General features: G+C 40.8%; 1 protein-coding gene across 2 annotated transcripts; it reads left to right on the top strand.

The window, feature by feature from the left end:
* The first annotated feature begins 540 nt into the window (after positions 1-540).
* Positions 541-26,110, top strand: DAB2 (DAB adaptor protein 2). Of its 2 annotated transcripts, none has more exons than XM_071580427.1 (15): positions 541-738; positions 12,273-12,401; positions 13,515-13,654; positions 14,383-14,481; positions 14,790-14,921; positions 16,878-16,961; positions 17,204-17,227; positions 17,501-17,548; positions 17,722-17,784; positions 18,580-19,212; positions 20,044-20,182; positions 20,761-21,285; positions 21,826-21,917; positions 22,732-22,796; positions 23,548-26,110. In XM_071580427.1, exons 2-14 carry the CDS (start codon positions 12,299-12,301, stop codon positions 22,789-22,791), a joined length of 2,142 nt encoding a protein of 713 aa, XP_071436528.1. In that variant the 5' UTR covers positions 541-738; positions 12,273-12,298; the 3' UTR covers positions 22,792-22,796; positions 23,548-26,110. The 2 variants fall into 2 exon arrangements, with proteins under 2 accessions (XP_071436528.1, XP_071436529.1); XM_071580428.1 differs by lacking the exon at positions 541-738 and adding an exon at positions 6,690-6,775.
* Positions 26,111-26,629: the final 519 nt, after the last annotated feature.

The raw sequence follows: 26,629 nt of genomic DNA, 5'->3' as shown, positions 1-26,629 counted from the left end.
AAACATGATAGATGTTTGTACAAAGATGTGTGGGAAGTACAAAGGTCAGGTCTGGATGTGACCCAGAAACTGAATTGCACTGACCCAATATTTTGGTACTGCTAGACATAGATTTGGGGAGATGGAGGAGAGAAAGGGTGGTATTTTGGTTTTGGTGGTAAAAGAGGGGGAAAAAAAAACCGGCGGCGGGGGTGGAGTGGGGGAGAGCGGTTGATTTGGGCTTGGATTTTTTAACACCATCACCGCATCCACGTTCAAGCAGAAACACGAAGGGGACCCGTTTTCTGGAAGAGCATGCTGGGCCCATTGCTGCCTGAGAAGGATGAGTACCTGCGGCCTGCAAACTGCGGATACCGCGGCCCCCGAAGGATCCACCGGTCTCCCACCCCATCCCGCTTTCCTCCCCGCCCTTGCCTCCCTGAGGCTGCGACTCCTCCGTGCGGGCCCAGCTGCCTCCCACCCCCGCAGCGGGGGCCGGAGCTGCGGTCCGCAAGGGGTTAAGGCTGTGAGAACCGACACGTTGAGGGGGAGTAGCCAAGACCAAGCAGCAAAAACATCATAGCGCATTCCTGGGTAGTCCTCAGCTGCCAGCATCTGATTAAAACCATATCGCTCGCTGTGAGTGGCTAACTAATCTGAAGGCGATAGTACGACACAATATTTAACCGGGTCCCCGGTCCCACTCAGGCTACCGGCTACGGTCACTGGATCATGCACGGAGAGGAACGAATCTAACCCGTAAGGAGCTGTGAGAGCGGCGCTCGGCTCTTGCACAGCCTGGGGAGGCGGATGGGGGGTGATGCGACGGTGAAGGAGCTGTCACAGGGGAAAGGGCAGGGCGTGCCCAGCTTTACCCCGGAGCGACGTGACAGTCGGTGCCTGTACCGGGGTGGAGGGGATACCCCGTCGGGTGGACGCTAACACGGACGGGGCGGCGGAGGGGCTACGTGCGGCCGCGCCAGGACTCGGATCATCCCCGCTCCCCGCCCGCATCTTCCGCGGCCGCGGGAGGAGGCGCCGGGGCGGCTCCGGCCCCTCGGGGGGTGCCGGGTTGCGGGAGCGTGTCCGGGCTGAGGCAAGGTGGAAGCCGCCCGCATCCTGCTCCCGGCTCCGGCAGGGCTGGCAGCCGGCGGGGAGGCATGAGCGCAAAGCAGAACAAACGTGCGGTTTCGGTTTTGTGTGTGGAGAAGCCCGGGCGGGGTGGTTCAAGTCATTAAATGGAGTAAAAATTAAATATATAAACACTAAATTTTACATAAACAGCCTTTATGAAAGAAAATCTCTCTAAAAGCAGAGATCGGCACAGGTTAGGATGCTGTGAGGCAGGGATAAGGTTTTGTTTTGATTTTGGATAGAGTATCTTTGCTGCGCACCTTCTGTCTGCCAGTGGATCTCAGAATGCTACTTCTGTCTTTGGTAAATGGGTTTAAGCTGTACATGTCATAAATTACCTGCAATGAGTCTTCTGTCTATATTGAGAAGCTGACTTCTCAGGTGGTGCGTCATAAAGTTCACCATATGATGGCACTTGTACTGGGGTAGTGTCTGTGGCCTGGGCCAGTTCACAGGTGTTGCCAATACAGCTGGCCACCTTCAGCTGAATGTCTGTAACACAGCTTTTACTCTCAGAAAAGCTGAGTCTGATTACTTGAACACTTAGGCGCAAAACATGCACATCCACTGGTAAGGTAGGATTAACTTGATCATTTTATTTTTCTTTTTTTGGGATGGGAGAATTGTTTAAATCTTCCATTTACAAAGTTGGTTTGCCTTAAAAGGCTTTATTTTTGCTTCAGAAGTCTTCTATAACTTCCAAAAGTGAGGCTGCCCAAAATTAACCAAACCTGAGAGCATGCCAGCCTAGATTTACCCACTGCATGCCAAAGAATGGGTGTAAGTATGCTTGGGGATGGCAACACGTGTAAATTGACAAAACAGAGATGCAGATTCAATTAGAGAAAATTAATTATGAAGCTGTCTATTCAAGTTGTCTGTGAAGTTTTGCCAGGCAATGTTAAATTGAAAATACATCATTGTGTCTGATAGTGACCTGTAGTTATAATGCTAGTGGTACTGCGGTGACTTACCGTACTTCTCATCTCCTGTGCTCTTGCATTAAACAAAGTTACTGGCTGAGCACCAGAGGTCATGCTCAGCACTACTGGTTGGGAGGATAGGCCAAATGCCAAAAATTTGGCCTCAGTTTCTTTTTGTGAAGGTAGAAATGATTGCCCAGCTTAACATGTGCCTTCTGCTACATTGCTAAGAATATACAGCTGCAGTATGCAATCTCTACTTGTTCTCATCGATAAGAGTATTACTTGTCAAAGTAGCTGTATAACCCTGTCATTGCACTGCACACCATAAGCTGCTATAGATATACTTCTTGCTTAAGACCTTTATTATTTCACAGGCAGATATGCAAAGAAACACTGAACATATTATATGCAAAGGCTGTAGACTTTTGCCCCTGTGGGAAAGCAAATAAATGCATTTAATGTCAAGGAAGGTTAAATCTAGGGCTGATGTTTAAAGAATTAAAGGATGTTTAGGATAAAAACTATAGCTTGAAATACAAAGTAATGAAAGTGCACAATATGCTGTAGTCATTGAGTATTGTTGCTAAACCCACAGATTTTTCTCTTTCATTCATGCTTTTCTGGTAAACTTTATACTGTTAGGGCATTTGTGTGACCTGCTGGGTTAACCCAGTTCTTGGGAATGCTTGTGGACTTTATTCAGCAAGGGTAGCAATATGTGAGCACTACAGAAGCATGAATTTTCTTGTACAATGAAGCAATGAATTCCATATCCAGAGAAAGCCAGCTTTTTCTGGAAACAGTGCTGATGGTGTGAATCCTGCTTGCTGACTAGATTGTGTCAGAATAAATGATTAAGAGATAGCATGAAGGTAATTTGTAATCTGCAAGGACAAAAATCTTAGATCTTGCATGTAGACTAATGGATTGTTAGTAGAATCAAGATGCTGCCACAGGGGAGGGGGAGTGTTAAAAGGTCTTAATGAGCTTCTGCTGTGAAAACCAGCCAGGCATAAACTACTACTTCACAACCTTGGCATGGACTCCATGGAAGCAGAACTTGGGGTTGTGTTGGAAAGATCAGATAGGTTAAGGTATCTAAGTATTAATAGTGACCAAGACAAACTGACTTTAGAAACCTGATTTTGAGGCTGCATTTGGGTTCAAGGGTCTCAGGGCTATAAAGAAGCTGGATGAAGTGCAGTGGCAGGTCTAGTCAATAAACAAGAGGTACCAGTTTCAACAGGATTACCTTGTTTATACGAGCTGGGCAGCTGAGTGTTGAACAAAGTATCTCCTCCCACATAGCTCTTCTCTGCCCTGGTTAATGGAGACCACTCTAGTCTCCCTCATCTGAAAGACTATGTCTTGCATATGCTCTAGAGTGCTTGAGGATGAAGTATCTCTGCTGAAATGCCTTGCAGATCTTTACTCAGAAATATCTACAGGATTTGAAATTAGTTTTTAAAGTTTTCAATACAGTGTCATAGCAGGTGCATGGCCCCTTAAATCTCAAAGCTCAGACCTTACAGGGCCAGTTAAGGACAGATTTTTCGCCTTGGAGCTGAATTTCCTGCTGTCCTGTCAGTTCATATTGCATCCTTAAGCAATAAAATGAGAGGTGAAATACTTGATGAGGATTATCTTTTGAACAGAATAAGTATGCTTATGGGTGAGACTTCCTTCCAAGAAAGAAACAAGAGAAGCTGGGAGTACTAAGGATGTAGTGTTAATGTTGCAACTGTGTTTGTACCTTACGGATCACTCCTGTGCTCTCTCAGCACCGAGTTGTTTGTTCTTTGAGGGAGGGCACAAAGGTCACCATATGAGTAAGGACTAGTTTTCTAGTAGCTTGAATCACAGATCCATCAACCAGGGTAGGTGTTGTTTGCAGATAAAAGGTAAACTCTAGATCTGATGCTTGCCCTTGCGTGCTTCTGAAGGATGAGGCCATCCTTGTAATAGGCTATCAAGACCATCATAGAGATGTGAAATTAGAGAGAGCCTGGTCAGAAACACTTTATAGTCTGAATTTAGAAGCATTAATATAACTTTGTCTAAGGTACTTCTATGATATGTTTAAGTACAATTACCAATAGGGAAGCATACTGCAGAACAATCATCTGTGAAACTTTATTAGCTATTTAGTAGGATATCTCCTGAAGAAGCTGCAGTGGAGTTTAGATAATCCTGGTTAATCCTTTCTAACCTCTGCTATAGATCTTTCTGTTCTACCTTTTTAGATTTGAGACTTGTTTAGTTACTCATTGCCTTTCTTGCTACATACACAAGGGAGAGCTGGGGGCCTTTGTAATGACTAATCTTGAAGGCAGGAGTAACCCTTATACTACTTAGCAGTATGGTTCATAATAACTAATAGGACTGAAACTACTGTTGGAGAGCCTACCCTCATTAGGTACAAGCAGAATTTTCATCAGTCTTCTCATAACACATAATGAATATAATTGGCATCTCTTACAAGAGGCAGTATGGAGTGACCCTTGTGACAGTGACTGCTATGACTTTTTTTTTTAATGAGAGGCACAGTACCTGGGGGCGAGGTGGAGTGTTCTTCAAATACTGCTGAAATGAATGTTTAATGATAGGATTTGGGCTGCTTACAGGTTAAGCAGGCTGGGAAGCAAAGAGCAGTATTCAATAGTGTGGCCATGACTATGTGGTTTCAGGTTTGTGAATGCAAGAATAATACAGGAGAATCCTGTTTCTCCTACAGATACATTTATGAACAGGTAGAAAAGACAGTTCAGCATAAACTATGAAGAACATACACAATCTCTATCAGTACAGCTTGCACACACCCAAGCTGTGAAGAGGGATAACTGTGCCAGCAGCGGACAGTTAACAGCATACAGCTGAAATAACCTATGATAACAGCTTCAATATGTGTCAAGTTCCTGCTCTGAGAAGGAGGGCTGAAAAGCATGATTATTGGCAAGAGTCCTTTACTATACTAACTAGCAAGAAGATCAGAAACAGGCCTTCCAGGCAGGACGGCCTTAGAAGTGCAGTTGGAAGTGAAGTGTTTGATTTGTTGTCCAGTTCAAACTCAGTTGCATCTGAGTAAACACTAACTGCCTTGAGTAAAGACTGCTTTGCTTACACGTTTGGTGTCTCCAGTGAGTCTCAACAAGGAGTATTGATAGACAGCTGTAGTCATGCAGCCACATGGCTTGAGATTCCTCATTCTATGAATAGGCAGGTGTTGCTTTCCTTAGCAATGGCAAGAACACACTGCTCAGCTCTGGATCAGGTACCATTAATTTATGACTCTTCAGAACTGGGAACTGGGGGAAGTGGTATAGAGGAATGGCACCTTAACGTGTTGCAAAACATGCTGTGTTTCTGCAATATTTATAGGAAGAAAATTCTTGTGGATAGTATCAGTATATAATGTAATAATAAATCTACATTACCAGATTAATAACTCTCTATCAAGAAAGAGTATACTGGGCTGTCAATTTATTCCCAAAGGGAGGATCTGGAGCTAAGATACTAGTAATTAGTGGTACTGAAAGTGAAGGGATTTCTTAATCAAAAAACTGAACTACTAGTTTGGAATGCTAGATACTGAACAGAGATTGGAAAGGCTGTTACCAAGACTTATTGCAAATTGTTGTCTTTTTCCTAGAACATATAATTTGAGATAGACTAGCTAGATGTCTGGGCACTAACTTTTGAACACTGAAGTTTTTGGCTGAAAAATAACTCAAACAGATTATGACACTGCTAGTTTCCTTCGTCTTAGCATCACATCTTCAGGTAGCTAGATAACACTAGCTCATTAAGTGTTTTTCACTTGCTAATTTATATGTTCCAAGGTGTTCATCAGGTACAGCTTATTTAAAGTGGTCAATACTTCTCCTGAGCCTCCTGTTTTAATATCCCTTCAAGAGTTATATTTATTCCCATGAGAATTAGAACAAAAATCCAAAATAGAACTACTGTGCTAGCTGGATTAAGAAGTAACTGATTATCTTATCAGAAATCCTGTGGTTAAAAGCATAGTAGAACACCAAAAAGTACCAGTGCTGTTGCACCACTTGAACTGAGCAATATCTTGGGTTTCAGCTGCTAACCTAGTGATATTCTCTTGGCTGTGATTCAAGTGTGGAGAAAACACTTTCAGGAACTAAGTTTGAATTTCTATGTTCTTACTAAAAACCATAATGCGCAAAGGATACTGATGCACTGATGTGATGAGAACAGACTATTCTGTTGAATTGATGAAATAGCAGTTTGCAAGTTGGCTGAATGGTAAAATGTCTGTGCAGCTTCACAGGCATAATCCTGCCCCAGCAATAGTACATGCCAACATCTGTACCTGACATGACTGATCAGAGTACTAAGACCTTATTAATTTTGCACTTAGTACTAGGGAAGGGAGAAGCATGAAGGAAGTATTCCTTGATGTGTCCAATACCATACTTCTGTCTTACCAAGCAGATGAATGTCACCCTTCCCTGTTTCTCATTAATGGTTGTATATGGTGAAGACAGCTGGACTGTGTTCCATATCCTGCAGTATCTAAGTACTGTTATAGCTTACTCCAAACAGGTATTCCTGTTAACAGAGGAAGTACTTGGCGTAAGTCTGCCTTAATACCTCAGCAAAGTATTGATCCACTCCTAGGTAAGAAGACAGAACATCAAAAAGGACCTAAAGCAAGTTGCACAAAAGAAGTGAAATCCTGTTATTCTGGTATACTTGTCCAACAGGTGAGTGCCTGGCTTAACTGAAGTCATGATATCAAGCAAATGATCTCTTACCACAAATCATGTTTCTACTTACCTACAGCCTAAATGGGACAGTTAAACAGGTTTTTGAACTGAGTGATGGGTACGTTGCTAATCTAGACCCTACTGAATGGTGGAAATGACAGGCAGTGTAGTTCAATATCCTTTTCATCACCTCTCTTACAAGACTAACCACAGGACCTTGGGTTAGCCTCTGCAGTGTAAGAGCCTGTGTCCAGTCACCACTCTGGCAAGTAATGCTGGTCTTCCATTCCAGACATGGCAAAAACTAGAGAGGAACTTTCTTTTACCACTTGCCTTCAAGAAAGTACTTACTTTGTGTAAATGTGAACATTTCAGGTATAACCTACCTACAGATAAGGCTATTACTTCTCGTGTCTATTAGTTGGCTGAATATGATGGTTCCTAACAGAAAAAAACTTTTGTTGTATAAAGAAAACAAACTAATGGCAGTACTTGCATCAGAACAAGCATCTGGAATTTTCCATCTAAATCATTGTCCTCTCTTGTCATGTTACAGAAAGTTTATTTAACTTGAACTCTTTAGACACTGTCAGATATTAGAGCAATGGGTGTTGTAGTAATGAAACATAGCATTTAAGATTGTATTCTGACTCCTCAGGATGAATGACCCTGTTTAGAGAGCAAAAATTGGATTAGCACATTAATGTTTTTGATTTATTGACGCATGTCTAGTGCTTCTCAAGGCTGGTTGGGGTACTACCATTGCAACAGGAACTAAGCAGAAAATATAATAGTCAGCTGGGGAGTTGTTAGATTTAAATGTCAATCACTCATACAGGGGCTCACAGAAATGCACTATTACATTTTTAATGTGGGTAGAATGCTGCCAGTCATGATAATCCATTATGAGTAATTTATCTGGCTTTATAACTTTAACTCTTGTTGGTCATTTTATGACTATCAGCCTGAAAATTAGTCTTCAATTCACTCAAATCAAAAGCTTGTCTACCAGCCTTCTGAAAACAGTTTTGCTGTCGAGAACTTGATGGCTAGAGATATTTCTGAGAATACATTTTGCAGGTCCTCATACAACCTTCTAACAAGAACTTGACTAAGCCTTCAAGAGTGCATGGAGCAGAAAACAACTTGCCTCAGAAGCATGTTCAGCACTTGAACTATTGCTGCGCTTCCTGTTACTACATCATTCTACCAGGCTGTATTGCACTTGGCAGTAAAAGCTTCTCTTGTCCTCTCCTGGCCTTGCAGATTCTGATTTGAGGTTAATATTTACATGCAATAACTCTTAAAGCGGAATCATGTACTTGCAAGGACAAAGTATTACACTGGTGAGCAGATGTTCAGCTTGTCTGACTCTTGACTTTTTGGGTGTCCCTAACCTCTTCTGAGATAATCTCTCATCAACATGAAGACATGTAACTTTGTCTGCTGAAGGGGGAAAAGGCCTTGTCCGCTGTTGAAGATTTCTGTTCAGTCCTTAATCCCATAACAGACTACAGCCATAATGAAGATTCTCAATTCTCTTGTGCAGAGGACAGAAACATAATCATTAAGGGTATCTGCTGTGTAGCCACCCCTTGCTCAAATAGAAGATACCGTAAAAGCATCTCTAAGGGAAACTTAAGTGTTGCTCAACAAAATTGTTTGGCATGTTCTTCCAAGTCTTGCTAAGAAACAGGTATTTCAAGAATGATTTGTCACTATTGGCAGTTCTTGTAGAGAGTTCAGAGAAGATACCAAGAGCCCAGTATGCCAAAAATCCTAAGGCTGTCTTTCCTAGGGTAGATGTGGGGAAATGAAGTACAATGCTTGAATTGAGAGTAGCCTGACTTGAGGCAGTATGTAACAGTCATGCTTCAAGGACTATGTACTGAGGGCCTGACATGGTCTTTTCCTAAGCAGTGATCAGTACTCTCTATTCACAGGATAGGAAAGGAGGGAGATAACTGTTAGTGGTCTCTCAACAAGCCCTTTCTGGAGTCAGTTGAAAACTGGGTGAGCAAAATATGTATGGTATGTATCTACTGACAGGGCCAAGAGTTTGGGGCACTTCTCTCAAGGTCGTAGCATCTGTAAATCTGTAGTCTTTAGAATTTTGAAACAGTGTATTTACACTAGTAGTTAAGATGGGCCATACAGTTGCATATTGAGTAATTAAGTGTGATGGTAGGAATGGACTCATCTACATAGAAAAAATTCAAACTGCTTTAATTCAGCGGTGCTGACATAGTTGCTGTGGGAATGATCTTGTTCTTTGCTATGCTAGTATGTCTGAAGGCATGACTGTCCTTTCATCCTTGCATAAAAGCATCACCTTGCCATATTTTCTGCCTGGCTCCTTTGATATGAGCTCAAAATTGAAGTGTAATAGAACAATTCTAATCTTGTTGCTTTACACCTGCAGCTGGAGTAAGGAAATACTAAGAGACTGAGTACTTTGAAAGGCAGTCTCCAAGCAATAGCAAGAACTACAAACAGAAGATTTTAACTTCATTTTAGTTACTTGCATGTGGAGCACACCAGCACTTTCTGTTAAGATAAGACAAACTTAATTGTGACAAAGACCTTGCTAGCTTTAGCTTGGATCTGAAGCACAGAATCCATATTTAAGTTCTTTTATGGTAAGCAGACTAGAATACTGCTAACTCAAGCTGTGTAATGTTGCCTCCCCCCCCGCCGCCCCTTTCCCACCCCAATGCAGTGAAACTTTAAGGTGAAGCCTGAGGCAATTTTGTCCTAGTCTTGTGGCTTATGTGTCACGAAGTAGTTATTTAAAATATGAATGGTATTAAGGTCAGCTTTGTCTATCCTTGCATTCTATAGTCTCGCTAATTCTCTTGCTCCTGAGATGATTCTCAAAGATACTGAATTCTCCATAGGTATGACAAACAACTGTCATGGACTGTGAACTCTCACCAGGGCAGATGAGCTGTGCCAGATCTCAAATATGGTAGTATGTCCTGTAAACTGTTCAGAAGGCCCTCACTAATCTAAAATTAAATTGCTAACACTGAGAATTAACTTCTCTATAGTAAGACAGAGTATTTGCAAGGGTTCAGCCAGACTTGTGTGTAACCCTGACCATCTTTCTCAGAATATTTTGTTCTGGTTCTGTGCAAGTGGCGGTCTGACTTCCCAAAGAAGGAGGCAGATGGCAGTGATTACTAGAGATGCCTACAGTTTAAAGAGGGCAGCTGCCCATATGGATATCTACCACCTTACAGTTGCAAAAGTGAGGTCTTATGTATGCGTATTTGCTCCTCCCTATGTTATTGTTATTGCCTCTCACTTCAACATGAGATACTTCAGTTTTGTAAGACCAGAGTTGGGTGTAGCTCTACTAATTAAATTGAGGAAGTAGGATCACTGTAAGGCAGAACTCAGTGCCTTGAGGCTGTTGTATCTTTCTGTCATGGAGCTGGGCAGAATGTCCTAAAGCTATGACTGAGCTTCTTGAAAGCAAGTCCCAGCTGTCTTTTCTAGGCCCTTTCCTTCTATTCTCTAAACAATAATGTTTCAGAGGGGGGTGGGTTATTATCTATTGATCCAACCTTAACTCTTTTATCTCTATTTCTGAAGGACTTGATAAATCCAGGAAGAGGGTCCTTATGTTTATGTCTAAAGACTATCTGCACCCAAAACTATACTATCAGGCAAGCCAGTTTAGTTTTAGAGTAGGCTTCATTTTATCTAATTAAAATGTGGTTTTCATTAGGCACTATCCATTTTAATGCTGTTGCAAGTAATCCTGCAAATTCCCTGTCACTTCAATAGTTTTCCCCTTGATCCTTTGTCAGAATGGGCACACAAGCCACTCTTTCAGTGATAACATTTCTTAAATAACCATGGCTTGCTCTATAAACTCTTCCTCTGACATCTATTTCTACTCAGAACCACTTGAAATTTTCACAGCAACACCTTTGTTCCTTTGCATCAAATGTTCCCTAACTGTGGCCAGGCAAGTTGCTTACAGAGGAGAACAGGTAGAGCTGACAGATCTTTGCCATATGAGCACTTCTATCTCTGTTGGTTTACTTAAGCAACGCTCAGTGCAATTCAAAAACCATCTGGTAAGCAGCTAGATCTAATTTTGCTTATATTAACAACTAGTTGCCTAAAGGCCTCCTTCCTGGTTAAATGGAATGGAGGCTTTAAGGGTGAAATTCTCTCTCGATCTAGGAATTTGTGTTCTTCATTGGTTAAGAATCAGTTAAGTTTTGATATCCTTTTCTCTGTTAGTGGCTGTCTGGGTGAGTCAGTCTGTAACTAATGACTTAGTAGTGAATTGAGGGAAGAGGGGAAGGCAAGAATGAGAGCAAAATTCCAAAAGTGAATTTCAAGTAATGGATAAAGCATCAACTCTAAATAAGGCAAATGAGGAATAGGCTGTTAAGAATAACAAATTTCTGATGCAAGAGGATATACAACACTCCAGCACTTGTATCTGCATACACAGTGTGTCTCAAATGCTGGGTCTGTGACCCCTTGCCTGGATGTAGGGGGAATTAGAGGGTAGACCAACTACTTAATCACCTAAACAGTTTCTGGACTTCATTCATTTCCCTAAAATTCAAGGGGCTAGCCAAAGCCATTGCAATATCCTAGACAGAAGATTGATAGAATCATTTCTGTAACATATGTGAATGTCGAGTTCTTTCTGTCTGGATATAGGTGATCTTCATAACTGTATAAAGCTACTCCATGGGTATGTTTGTTTGGTAAGTCAATGCTTCAGCTGCATGGGGACAAAGTATGGTGACTGCAGGTTATTTTCTGAATTTGTATTGCAGAGACAAAAGGGTCACCTGGTTTAGAGTGAAATTCTGAAAGTCTATAGTTTCTTGTCAACTTGCATGATTTTTTTTGAAAACCTGAAGTTTACTTGATTACTGTTAAGACAAGTGTGGAGAGGTTTGGTTTGTGGTTTTGTTGTGTTTTTTCTGGAACAGTCTGTCTGCAGCCTAAGGAAGTTATTTGTTTTTACCTGTTGGGTGGTATAACCTCAGACTTCTGCTAGTTATAGAAACATCAGTAATAACTACTGGTTTCTTTTGAGTGTTTTGGTATTATCTTCATGGGTGTTTGGAACAGATCCTAGCAAATGTTTCTTGCATTCTCTCTGATCCTACTTCAGAGATGCAGCTAGCAGTGCTGAAGGGGAATAGAGCAAAATATCTGAAGTTCTGTAAATAGCTTTAAAGGCTTAAAAAGCTAAAAGTTGAAAGATTAAAGCAGGTGGTTGTCAGTACAGCCTGTTGATGTAAGTCCTAGGTACTACTGAAGTAAGTGTTCATCCTCTTGTGGCCATGCTCTCTGTAGCCTGATGCTGAGTCAACACTTCCTATATGATCACTGCTAGTGCTTTCAGGCATTAACAGGAAAACTAAACTAAACTAACAGGTCTAATAAGAGTATTCTTCAAGGTAAAATATTGTCTCTGCCTACTAATTGTTATTTGTATTTTTAAAAATTACAGCAAACACAGCTGGCCACCATCTCATCATGTCTGCTGAAGCTGAAACTACTACCACCACCACCACCACCAGCCAACCTGAACAACAGGCTCCACCAAAAGCACAATCTTCAAAGAAGGAAAAAAAGAAAGGTAAGAAATGCTTGCTTTTTGAACATCTCCTTTCTTCAGTGTCCTTAATCTTATCCACCTGCCTAAACCAAGATCACTATCACACTATAGCTGAAACAACTCTGAGCTTTCAGGTTGACTAGGAGAGCAAATGTGTTATGTTTAGGGTTTTTTCTAACCTTAAGTTCTAAAGCTCTGTTTCATTTGTTAAATGAATCATTTGCTGAGCCTGAGAAGACAGCAAAAGCCTAGAGACATGAAAGCATTCTGAGAAGGTGACCAGACCCTGGACCATCAAGGTAGCTATTAGTCTGAACCTGAACTTGGCTCCCCCACTCCCTCCAGAGAGGGAATTTTGTGCTAGACACAGACTGTAGTCCAGAGAAGCTAGAAAACTCATTCCATAAGAGCTAATGTAGATCAAATAATATATTTTTGATAGATTAGATCATGTAAATATAATTACTCATATAAAAATCCATACCTGTGTGCACACTTGGAGTCTGTTTGGTATGCAGAGAAGAAAAGCAAGCAGGTCCTTGTAGCAGGAACAGCAGAAATAACAAATTAGCTGAAATCCTGAGTGATTAGAGGTACTGGAGTATGAGGACTCGTAGAGATGATGGTGCAGATGGCAAGTTCTTGTATGGGAACAAGGAGGCTGTTGCTGCACACCAAGGAGAAATCTGCCCACACCAGAACAAGGGGGTAGCATCTGAAGGCCTTCTTGAACATCCTGTGTGGCCATGGGAAGAAACCTTTCTGCTTGGTGTTTTTGATTATCACCTGTATCTACTTAGCTGTTGCCTCTAAGTATTTCAGTCTTTTAAGTTGTGAACAATTGTTCTGAATTTCCCAGGTATTAAACACTGAACTCTTTGAACTGAGGCCATATTCTGCAAGAGCACTGTGACCTTAAAGGAGTATCTGTCTTGCAGTGCACACAGTAATGAATGAAGTGAGGATTGTTAGTCAGCTGTACTCAAGGGACTGTGTTAATATGTACTTATATGGTGTATATACATATTTTAAAGATCTCAAGTTCACAACATATACATTTTTTCTCATAACACAGGAAATAAAACAACCTCAAAACAGGCAAACAGTATCACTAAACCTTTTCTCTATCTCCAGGGCCAGAAAAGACAGATGAATCTCTCTTGGCTAGATTCAAAGGTGATGGTGTAAGATACAAAGCTAAACTGATTGGCATTGATGATGTCCCAGAGGCAAGAGGAGACAAAATGAGTCAGGATTCAATGATGAAACTAAAGGTAAGGGCTAGAGCTGGCATGTAAAGAATGACCTCTTGTTAGCTATAAAAAAGCAAATCAAAGGTCACTTTGGCACAACTTCAAGTACAGCTTAATAGTAACATAGTAGTAACAGCTCCATCCTAGATGGATGTTACTTCCAAAGCTGTAACCTCTCTCGCAAAGGGCAGTGTTTCTCTAATAGACTGGGAACACTCTTTTGGGTCTGTAGGCATCCAGTGTGAATGCTAGTAGCATGAATTTGATCACAAACAGTGAGCTTGGGGTTTAGATGGGGAGGGGGGAATGTTGTGCAATTTAACATTAATGTCAAAGCACAAATTGGCATCCTGTCAGTGGTGACATCAAGCATTACAGATAAACGAGAAACATAAATAAAGCTGTGCAGCAACAAAGACTATTACTTCTGGAGTGCAGAACACTCACATATCTGCAATGAAGCCAGAAAAACAGGTAAAAGTGCTGCCATTGCAGCAGTTTTGTGTACCAAAATGCTTTTTAAAGCTCTAAAATGCTTACAGAAGAGACAGTCTGGTTCTGAGGTATCACTTCAAACCTGTAAAGACATGTGTTGCAAGAGGAATGCTGCTGTAACTGTACAGTTGCATAGGAGTAACTGGATTAGCACTAGTACAGGCAGAGCCATATGCTTATGAGGAATGCAAGAGAAGAACTTAAAGCTTAATCTCACAAAATCTTATCAATACTTTGATATTCATCCCCTTTAGGGAATGGCAGCGGCAGCTCGTTCCCAGGGTCAACACAAACAGAAGATCTGGGTAAACATCTCCCTCTCTGGTATCAAGATAATAGATGAGAAAACTGGGGTAAGATATAGCATATTTTCTTAATGTGATTCTTAAAGCAAATGAGACACTTGGAGCTTAGACCAATCTGAACTAAATTCCTTAATGGCACTGTGCTGCACTTCCACATATAAAAATTGGCTTGTGAAATGGGTTGTAATGCTGAGGCTTCCTGGCAGAAAGGTAGCTACATCCTATTGTGGTTATTCAAAGGCTAATAAATCTGAGTGTTGAACTGAAGCATTTCAACACATCATTCTAACTACAGATAATAGCACCTATTATGTCTTCTGCAGTTTAAACCAATAGTTATTTTTTCCCAATTCTAGGTCATAGAGCATGAGCATCCAGTAAACAAAATCTCCTTTATTGCTCGGGATGTAACAGACAATCGTGCCTTTGGTTATATATGTGGAGGAGAAGGCCAGCACCAATTTTTTGCCATAAAAACAGCTCAACAGGTATGGAACAGGCACACTCTTCCACTTGTTATGAATAATGCTATTGTGTAAACATTTAATATGTGGTAAGGGTGTCATGTTTTGCTGGTAATCCTGCAAAACTCCTATGGGGAATATGAACACAAATGCATTGACTCTTTTTTGAGAGATGGACCGCAGTAATTGACTGGCTTCTGTCTGGTACAACTTTTTTGTGTTCTCAATAAAAACACTCAAGTAGTCCTGCTTACTCTGACTGGTGATGCTTAACTTGTCCATGTACCATGGAAGTCATTAGTGAGATGGACAGAGCCATTATCCTATGTTTCTCTCAGTGAGAATGCTAATTGTTGAGCAAAATATTCAGAGCTTCACTCAGAATTAATAGGAATGTAGAATTCCAGTAATCTAGTTCTTGTGATGCTTTGTCTTGTGCAGCAGAGAAATCACTTAATTGCAACAGTGATTCTGGGCCAGTGAATGGCAGGTCTGGTCCTTCTAGAGGTGCTTCTGTGAGGGATTCTGATTCTTCTGTTGATAAGTTCCTCCCATGCAAAAATCCTGTGTACGTGGTTTGTCTCTGAGGAGAATCTGTATGTAAGCAGTATTGGAAACAAGCTACTTAGAAATACTGCTGAGAATTTTCATAAACAGCTTGAAGTTAGATATTGTTTATTAACTTGTCACTATAATACTTTTTATAACAGTAACTATATGGCTTCACAAGCCAAGACTTCAAAGCTAGAAATTTCTTTTACACATCCCTGCCTGTCCTCCTGGAGAACCTGTTGGGAGCTTGTGGTAGTTTTAGCTAGGCCTCAAATTAGCAGGTGGGACTGAGGGGCTCCTTGTTGAAGTATGTTACTATTTCATTAACACCTGTAAGACCCTCTCCAAAGTCTGTTTTATTAGTTCATTAGAGTTCTGTGTTGTATTGGTTTCACTGGAATTGTAGAGTAATTACAATAGCCTTTTTTATGTCTTCTGGAGTCTATTCACTCGTTTCACCATGGGATGCCGCTTGTCAGCCACAAAGCTCAGCCAGCCTGTAGACAGCTCTTGACTTGCTGCTAGTTGTTTTTGGCACAAACTTGTCTAATTGGGAAGTAAGGAATTCTGCAGCTCTAGTACTGTTTAAGTTGGTAGCTTTTAAAATGGCTCTTCCTGCAGTTTCATGTCAAAACCCCTTGTTTAGGAGAGGATGGTGCGCAGATGTAAACAGTGAGAATTGTTCAGTGGATTCTCTTCTTGAGTCAATGGTGGTGGCTGAAGAGAGGGACCTGTCCTGCTGTAGACATTGACACAGCTGCTGTATGTCTATAACAAAAGTTCCAAAGCACTACAATTGAACCTGCCACCGTCTCAGCAGCAACATTGTTTTTGAAGGATGTGCCAGGAATTCCATGCTTTCTAACTCTTAACATTAAACTGTCATAATGACACAGATCCCATTTAAAGCTGAGCTCTGTTTTACACATTTGAGGTGACGATAAACATACCTTATGCTTTCCTTGCTTGTTTGCTGTTTGTATACTGTTTAAAATACATGTACTCTTATCTGTAGAACCTTTCTCCAGGTTCAGTGCTAGAGTTTGTAGAAAGTAGGCAGATCCAAAATGATTTTCCTCTCAGGAGACTGCCAGAAGGCTTGGGTACATTTTGCACTTCTAGGACTTGCCATACACTAATGAAGTATTGCACTACAAGCTTTTTAGCAAAAACATTGCAGACTTAGCACAAATAGAGACACTTTTCCTGTGGAGTTATCAACTGTTCTAAACTGGTTGTGATCCACTGTGCTTAGATTCTGTGTAAGCTCTCTCTTATGCAGACTAAACAGGCCTTTAAACTCTCACTTTTCCTATTACCTCAACATAACTCTTGCTCCATTTAGGAAAGTTTGGCTTGCAGGACAGATTGCTTGAGTAGAAGTACAGGGGAAAGTAGTACATGGCCTAAAATCTACATTTTTTTCAGGCTGAGCCTCTAGTTGTTGATCTTAAGGATCTCTTCCAACTAATATATAATATGAAGAAGAAAGAAGAACAAGAAATTAAAAAGGTGAGTAAAAATACAGCACATGTGTTACTGTGAATAGAAATAAAGCTTGATTCAACTCTGGCTGAGTTTTGGGATCTATTAAGATTTGACACTGAGGTCTGTCTAAATCCAGGAACACTTGAAGCTATTGGTTGGTAGTTGTACTAGCAGTCTGATTACCTAGGTCTGGCAAGCTCCTTCAAGTGAGAGACTTGATATTCTATTTGATGTCTTGGTACTAAAAGCCACCTTTTTTTCTTTAGAATGAAGAAGCAAGTAAGACTGAGGTAAGTCACTCCAACTCAGCCTTTCTTGATTATCTATGCTGCTACACCACAACTAGCTTTGACTTTCTTTACACTGATAGCACTGTGGAGGCAATGTCAGATGCCCAATTACACTGAAATGGGACTGAAGGGTTTCTGTGAAACTAATACTGAGTAGTGGTCTCCCTCATGCTTCCTCTTTCCATCACTTGCTCTTTAAAGCCTGCAAGTCCTGTGCTTAAAGCATGTTTTGAAAATCCCATAATTGCTGACACTGATACCCATCTGTTACAGAATGGTGGCGAAGCACTCCCTGCTGATCAAGCTGAAAAAGTGAAACTGGTAGGTTATGTTTTAGACCTTTATGTTGATGCCATTTAGGAGTTCATAACTGACTCTCCATATTCTGTAGGAGATGCAGGATTTACAGATGTGTTTACAGTAAATCTGCATACTGCTTGATTCTTGCTCTCGCAAGAGCTCTAACCAATTCTTTCAATATTTCTGTGTTCAAGGGAGTTGACCAGATGGAGTTGTTTGGTGATATGTCAACACCTCCTGATATGAGCAGCCCCACAGTAAGTACAGCCTAGCTTTACTATCTTGGCTTTTGCTTTGAAAGCAAACTTAGTCCTAATAGTAAGTACTTTTTACCGAGACCTCTGTCTAGTGATCATCAGTATACTAGTAGGGTAGGGCTATAGAAGTACACACTAACTAGAGTAATTAATATTCTAGTAGCCCTAGCTCAAAATTTGGCCTAATTGCACAAAAGTGTGCGTAAATGTCGTCATACAATAGTATCAACCAAAAATCCTGTCACTTTTAATCTGACTCTGTAAGCCACCATCAGCCATTAAACAATTGGTGCTGCTAACCCAGCTATAGTGACCAAGTCTCTCCCTTCTGCTGTGTGCTTGGTGGAGGAGAATTGGCAAGTTTATATGTTCCACTGGCAGATAGCTTTCTAGTCTTATTCTGAAGTTGAGACTGCAATTTGAAGTTACGCGAAGACAGTGTGATTTCACAACTTGTCAAAACTAAGGACTAGAACTCAAACAGGGGTTCTTGACTCAAAGGAAAGTGTAGGTGTAATTAGTCCTTAATGACTCTGCAGTCACTAGACTGAACAACAAGCATCTGATATTTAACCATGGAATCTGTAAACAGGTGCTTTTAGTATTGAGTTTCAGAAACCAAGTAGCTGTGATTTAACTACAGACAGCACTGTTTGCCTGTGTAACACTGAATATTTACTTGTGTAATGTACTGGATGCTAGGATGTCTTCTTTCACAGAAATTTTCCTTGAGCTTTTGCACCATGCAGGAAATTCTACATAAAACTAACTTTATTTTTCTCTCTGAACAAATAGGAAGCTAAAGAGATTCTGTTAGTGGATCTTAATTCTGAAATTGAGACCAAACAAACTTTTACAAAAGAGGATCTCTTCTTGAATGGCATCACAGCCTCTCTTCCACAACCAAAGGCACAGCCACCCTTCTTGCCTGAGAGTTCTTTTTCTGCCAATCTCAGCTTCTTTCCCACACCTAATCCAGACCCTTTCAGTGATGATCCTTTCACGCAGCCAGACCAATCTGCACCACCTTCATTTGATTCTCTAAAATCTGATCAGAAGAAGGAAAGTCTGAGTACCTTGACATCGGTGGGTAATGGTGCTTCAAATGGTGAAGCTGAGTACTTTGGTAAACAGTTTGACCAGATTTCTAATAGAACTGGCAAACGAGAAGCACTAACAAGCCAGTGGCCACTTGGGAGTAAGTTGCCTGCAGCAAGAACTCCAGATGGGGTACCAGAGAGAGAACAGAATGGCTTTCTTAAAGTCCCATCAAACCTGTTTGCGGAAGGTCCTTCCAAAGGAGTATCTCTGCAGAATGGAGTAAAGCTGGATTCCGAAAACAATATCCAATTCATGATACATGAGTCTATAACAATTAGCCCACCACCACAGAGTACCAAGCCAGGAAGAGGAAGAAGGTCTGTCAAGGTGAACAATGTTCAAGTAATTTATCGTGGTATGCATGCTTTTACTTGGAGAAGCTGGGGGAAGAAAGGCTTTCTTTCTTCATACTGTGTAACTGGCTAAATAGCTGCACAAATACATCTCTTCTGCCTGCCATGCTTACTCTAACCTTTCTGCAGCCATAATACCTTCTAGTATTCATGAATGCTTCATAGTACCTGTGATCACTAAATTCTATACTCTCTCCCTTAATGCTGCCATACTCCTGTAAAGGTCTGGTAAGTATGCTGCTAAGCATATTGACACTTGATATGATGCCTGAACCTGTTATGATAGCAGTATGCCCATCAAGCTGTGGTTTCATAACAATGGGATACTAGTATTAGCTCAGAGAAGCCTGTTTGCTTTCTCAGTATTTGCTGAGAGCAAGCTCAGTGATTTGCCTGATTGGACACATAGTGGGTCTGGGTCAGCTTCATTTGTGTTGTACTCAAATGATGCAAAACTCAGTTGCTGGCCTTTCCACAACTGTAGGGGTCGCTGCAGACTGAGCACTAGTATTTAAAAGGATGGGGTGCAGCAGGGACCTCATTATGATAGCAGATAATTCAGTCACTTTAAGTCCTACTCTTCTGCTGTTAACTTGTCAGTACTATATAGTAGTGCAGTGTATCTCCACAGGCATGAACAAAATGGTGATGTTTGAAACTCTTATACTTGGTCTCTAAATAATGCCCATCAAAGGTCTCTGCTCTACTTTAGCTGAAGAAAAAGCTTGTAGCTCTCGACTGGGGAGCCTTGATCATGCTAACACATGTTCCGCCATGGCATCTCACAATTTTTTTTTCTTTCTAGACTGCAACGGATGAGTTATTCAGCTCAGACTTCCTTTGGCCGGCTATGGAGAACCTTGACGTGCCCCCATTGCCACAAGCGGGACCTGTGCTGACTAGTCCTCTGGACCTCTTTGCAGCACCTTCGTTGTCTAGTCTAGGTTAGTTTACAAAGTGAAAGTCTTACTTCAGTCCAAGATACCTGCTAACACCAAAACAGAGGTTCTAGTTTTCCTTTACTTCTTGTATGGTGCTGTGTCCTTTAATCCTTTAATCTGCCCTAAACTATTAAGTTCTGGGAATGGAGGCCTAAACTCTGCATTCTTAACTGGATTGGGGTTTTTTGCTTTGAGGACAGATTGTTTTTTCAGATACACAAAGTTCAAGTGAGCCAAGCAGAACTTGTGAAAGCAGGGTAACATTGCTGCAGGATGATAACAATCACTTACATAGAAGTAACTATATGGCCAATGCAACTGTGCCTTCTGTGCTAGGACTAAGTATGTTCCTGCTTTTGTTACATCAACCTCAGTTGTGTTCTTCCAGCATTAAAATGCAGCAAAGTAAAAAATTAACCCTCTTTTCTCACTCCTGCTTTCTCCCCAAATGTTTTGATTTGTAAGTATAAACCAAGAGATTTTTGCGAACAGTTTTGCTGGTACCCTCTGTGGAACTGATACATTCCTGCCTGTGTTCTTCAGATGACTGAAGTGCTGTGTAACAACAATCTTCCCTCCAGGTGGTTTGCCAGTAACTACTTCATCGTGGGCTGCACAGACACCTGCCTTCACTCAGACTCCATCCGTCTTTCCTGGGTCTATGATGAGTGCTCAGTCTACAGCATTTACTCCACCACTTGCCTTCGGTACTCAAGCAATGTCAGGCTGGAACCAATCTGCATCTTTCAATCCAGCAGCCACTCAGTCTTCCGGTCTCTGGCCACAGCCAACGCAAGTTCCATCTAGTCCTTGGGTACAGCCATCCAGTGCTGTAAATCCATTCCAGAGTAGTATGTTCCCATCTTCAACACTATCTGCTCCATCACCATCTGTACTGCCCTCTGTGTCAACAACTAGCCCACCTCAGCCACCACCTAGAACTGCACCACAGAAGGAGCTATCCAAGAAAGAGAGTGATGCTTTCATTGCTCTGGATCCACTTGGGGATAAAGAGATAAAGGATGTCAAGGAAATGTTCAAGGACTTCCAGTTGACAAAGCCACCTGCAGTACCAGCAAGGAGAGGAGAGCAGCAGAGCCTTTCAGGTGCTTCTGGAGCTTTCACCATTTGGTTTTGTTGTAAAGTAGGCATTCCTTGAGATAGTACAGATCAGAATGACATGGAAGCTAGCGAGTTGTCTGCTGAAGTGACTGATAAAATCTTCCTGGCCCCCTCTCCCCCCCCCCCGCCCTTCCCCCTTCTGATTGGATAGCTGCTCAGGGATTGGGATGGCTGGTGAGTCTTTTCTGATAGAACTACAATTGGAGTTAAGGGTTACTGAAACAGAGGGTTGAAGGACTGTCTCCTCATAAATTGAAGAATTGATCAAGAACAGTGGCTAAACACTGACACCTAGTGCCTAAACTACTTTACTAGAACAAGGTAAACTTAAGTCTGTACAACGTTAGAATTTCCATCTAGCTTAAGTGTGGTGAGTGACAAGCAGGAGTTAAAACTGAGGTCACTCAAAGCGACTTCCATGTAAGTTGCTTGTTTTTCTAATTAGATGAGCTTTGATGTTGCTATACAGGCAGAACTGAGTACTTGTTGAAGCTGTTACGTGATTATATCTCTCTCTTTCTTAGAACCGCCAAAGCCTGTTCCTCAACAAAATGTGCTGCCAACTGAGTGCCTGTTTGAAAGTAAAGCTAAAACACACCTTTTCAGTGCCACATCTGTAAGTAGAAATAAAATTTTTAAAAATCCAAAAAACAAGCCAACACTTCAAAACCCTCTCCCCTTAATAACGGATATGTCTGTCTTTGAATATTGTCTTAGTTCTGGCTTTAGAGGCTGTACAACAAAATCTTTTTGCATGTTTAAGGCTAATATGTAATGTAACAGAGGGCATTTGTTTCAAGAAGGCTTACAAAGTATTACTCCATTTGACTTGGCTCAATAACTAGTTCCCTGAGCTGCAAGCACTAGCAGAAAATTCTTCAGTATTGGAAACTTCTACAAAAGAGTATAAAATAACGTAGCTGCAGAAATATTCCACTTTGATTATATTTACCTCTCTTTAGACTAGACTGAGCAGTGTGGATTATGCAGCTCTCTAGCTCAACATACGGGAGATTCCACTTTCAATACTCTGTGGAGGAGGAAGTGGCTTCACCACATCATCCATTTGGGACACAGCACTTGAAGTCTTTCGTGGAAATTCTGGACCAGTTCCAGAATACTGACTTAAGACTTCTAGCATTTGACTGAAAGAGATCTCATTGTGACTGCACTGTCTCAGCTCTAAGGGAGCGTTCAGTAAGCATACATGGCTTTTCTGAACGATCCCTTGCCTTGTACTAAGATAACTGCTGGCACTGCCTAGAGCCCTCTTCTCTTGTTAAAGCAGTACAGTTAATGTACATTCAGCAGAGACTCTTGAGATATTCTTACCAGGTGTTTGGGACATGAACTAGCTGATAAAGCCATGCAGAGTAAATTTGGTGAAACCTGGAAATCCACTAAACAACTTCTTTCTCTTTTCATTAAAGGAATCTCAGAAACTACCTTCTGATCCTTTTGGTGATAATTTCGGCAACCCATTTGTATAGATCAGGTAAGTCTTCCACTAATAAAAAACCCTACTTCATTGTCTGAAATGGATTGATGAATTCTTAGGTAAAGAGCTGGCTCTGAAAACTACAGTAGCTTAACACTAAAGGACTCTGAAGTACAGCAAACAGTCCCTAAAAGAACACTTCTGCAAGAGTACCTCTACTCAGACTTGTATATAGCTGCATTCTGTCTAAGCCTAGTTAGCTTCATTTTCTTAGAAATATACACTTTATTCTTCCACAGAGTTAAATCTTGAGGCCACAATAGATCTAGATTTGCTTTCCTTGAGAAAAGTTAATGCGTAAATATGTGCTGCAGAACTGAGAGGGGCTGACTTAATACCTGCAGGTATCTCTAGGAGTGTGTGAGCATACAATGCTCCATACAGCTTTCTGGAGTTTAATTACCTCCTTAATTGCCAGTTTGGAGTCTGGGTGAATTGGAGTAAAATTAGGATAAGGCTTTTATAGCCTTATTCTAAGTTTAATCAAGAGGTGTTATAGGAGCTTTTGTTATTAGAAACATCATTCAAACTGTCATACCATTGACTAGATAGCACAAACTATTGATCCAGCAAATTTATTCCTCTTCCATAGCTCTAAATCTTCCCCTGAAGTACTGTCCAGCTTCTGGCAGAAGACAGGAGTTGGTATTTGTTGCTTTATTTTTGTTTTCCCTGGCTTTAAGCTAGTTTAAGCAATAAAGCTGTAACTTACAGCCATCCTAACACTAAATCCTTTCCATTGTACTAGGTGCAACCAGAAAAAGACAAATGGAATAACTGGACCTCTTCTCAACATGATTTTCCTACGTGTTTCACTTTGCTGTCTGTCACTTTTGCTGCTGTTCCATGATGTCTGCAATGTAAAACATATCCAGGTGGATTGATGCATGAACACTCAAAGAACATGCTGTGAAGACGATAATTCAGGGCAAAGCAAATGGGGATATTGACTCACGCTGGAAACCCAAATTCATATTGGTGGATGTTAACTTTACTTCAGTTCTTTATAAACTTCTGTAGAAGAGCTTGGCAGTATGAAGTCATGTCTTGAAAATATGGTCACCATTTTTCTTTATGTAGCACTTACTGTCCTGAAATACAGGAACTTAATGTACCTGGGGAAGGGGTGTTGCCTGCACCTGAATGTGTTGAATTAGTAGCTAAAAATCCACACCTTTAAACAACTAGGTCTGTTGCTAGCAGCAGCCAGTTGTAAAGTTAAGTGGATGCTACTCAGTACTAATGGGTGACTGGAGAGATGACTTGGTCTCTGAGCCATAAAAATTTAACTATGTAGAGGAAAAGAGTCTAATATTAGACTAGTATTATAATATTTCACTAAATGTAAAATTATCATTCTGCCATAAATGTGTAATAAAGGGACTGCGGAGTCTGTAACAGCACTGCTGAAGCCCTGAGTATTAGAAGCCTACACTGTAGAGTCACATAAGCTGAAAAACTTCTTGCAGAACTTTGAGGTAGTTGTGGACAGTAACTGTTGTCTTGGTGCTAATATGGCATTTTTCAGGGAGGGAAATCTACTAGGATTACTATTAAAGTAGCTTGGCAGACAAATGGAACAAGCAGGTAGACTTCTTGCTTATCTTAGTGAATGTTGCTGATGTTGCTGAGTTTGAGTTGTCACATGGTGTAGTATGGTGTGTTTCCATTATGTTAGAAAGCAAAAAGACAATAATGGCTTCACTCCATGACTAGACTCCTTGTGGACAGATGTACCACCTTTTGCCATTAATGTGAGGTAGTGCTGTATCTCTTGAAAAACATGCCTTTCCTCAAGAACCTCTTTACTAACAGATTTTTAAATCAGTTAGTTACAACTGACTGTAACAGCTACATGACTGATGTCAGAGGTTTTTCTGTTAATACTAAGTATAAACTTGAAATGGTGTTGTTAAATCAAATGCTTAAGCAGTTGCTGACTGCAGAACTAAAAAAGTCACCTTGAATACAGACTTAGTACCCAATTCAGCCATTCACTCAATTAGTCTTGTATTTAAACCTCTCTTGCACTTTCTGCAATGCAAAAAAAAAAAATTAAGTATTTGTCTCAAACTGGAAATGTAGAAACTTATGGATGTTCCACTGCTATATAAAACTGTAGTATCTGAAGTGATGTTACCTAATGACATTAAACACAAGCAACTCTTCATACCAAGTGAATGTGTGGCTGTTGATTCTGTCCTCTGTAGCTCAGTCTGGTGATGTACTTGACACTAGGAGTTTAAAAAGCTTGCTAAGAATTGCTCCTCACAAGTTCTATATCTGTCTGACAGCGAAGTATCATTCTGTAACTTCCTGCATCAGACCTGTTCAACAAATGCTGTGCCACACTGAAAAATAAAATCTCCAGCTGATTTAGTAAACTCAGTAGGACCTTGTCCCATCAGCTGCTCAGCCTGAGCAGACTGCTACTAAGGTTGCTTTTTTTGCTCTTTTCTTCAGGACTGTGGAAGCTGAGTACTTCCAGTGTGTTCAGAGTGTCATTAATTCTGCTTGTGTTCCAACTTTGCAGGAGATCTAAACTGTTGCTGGGAAGTCTTAATTAAGACATTTAGCTTACCTTCATATTATACATGTTATTTAACAGAGATGGCTATAAAAATATATCAATTAGGAAACCACTGCTTTATACTAGCCTGCTTGTATTTGATACCGTCTGATGGTTAAGGGGGTGAAAAGAACTCATTGCTAGGGAGCTGGTGTCCAGCTTGAAATACAAATCTTAAGGGTTGTTACACAGAATCAGATTCTTTTTATTACTATTGTTATTATTTTCTTTGCCTGCATGGCAACATGTAATTTAGTATCATTAGAACTAAAAAGACAACTGACTGACTTGGTGTCTGTGGGAAGAAGTATGTTTACCAGCATTTGAGTAAAGGTTCTAAATCACTGCTGGTCAAGAAAAAGTTTACATTCTTACTATGCTGGAATTTTGAAATGGCTGTCAGGACGATCACTCAGATCTTGTTAGCAGGACCTCATACAAGCTGGCCAAAAATGCTTGCTGGTCTGTGTTTACTCTGAATCTCTTCCTTAAAGAGCCATGAATTGTGATAGCTGGTGTGATGAAACAATACAATCTCGCAAGTGTCTGTGTCTTGCATTCTTGCCCTGCGCCTGGAGTCATCAAGCTAGACTGGAGCTGCAGCAGATTCAATTTCCTTTAAATGAAATTATCCCAAATCAAGGCTTGACTAGGGGGAAAATATTGCCCTGCTGTATTTCACACACTCTACTCTCCCTGCCACAAAAAGCAGAGAATAGAAAAAATTAAAAGTACACTTTTTTTGTTTAATTACCTGTGATAATCTGGAATATCCTTATTCTGGATGATTATTTTAAGGTTGCATCCAGATACTTAATTCTTAACAGCTAAACAGCAGGTTATTTATGAGTAACTTGTGTCTTGTGACTGTGTCGAACACATGACAGCTTAAATCTGGATTACAGCAACTACCAAAAAGGAATGTCCTTCTAACAAGCTAACACGCGGTTGGGGTATTGGTGACAGAATAAAAGTTAGAAGAGTTTTAGTCTCCTTCAAAACCACGGAACAGTAGTGTGTTTTATTTTATATTGGCTGGGGGAGGAATCTTGGAACTTAATCTAATAGTACTCCAAATGGGGATTCCAAAAATGTTAGACACTGAACTTGCTCTTCTAAACAGCTCTGCTTTAGGAACTATTTGTTCCTTACATGAGTCACTGCTATGACAGCTTTTTCACTAAGCAGTTAATGGTTCTCTAATTCAACACATAATGTCTTTCCTATATTCAAAAGGTACTGTTAAACAAAATTGGTTTAT

Source organism: Pithys albifrons, chromosome Z (genome assembly GCF_047495875.1).
Source record: "Pithys albifrons albifrons isolate INPA30051 chromosome Z, PitAlb_v1, whole genome shotgun sequence".
In the NCBI taxonomy this organism is placed as follows: Eukaryota; Metazoa; Chordata; class Aves; order Passeriformes; family Thamnophilidae; genus Pithys; species Pithys albifrons.
The sequence above is the reverse complement of the archived record's forward strand: the minus strand, read 5'-3'. Positions and strand labels throughout refer to the sequence as shown.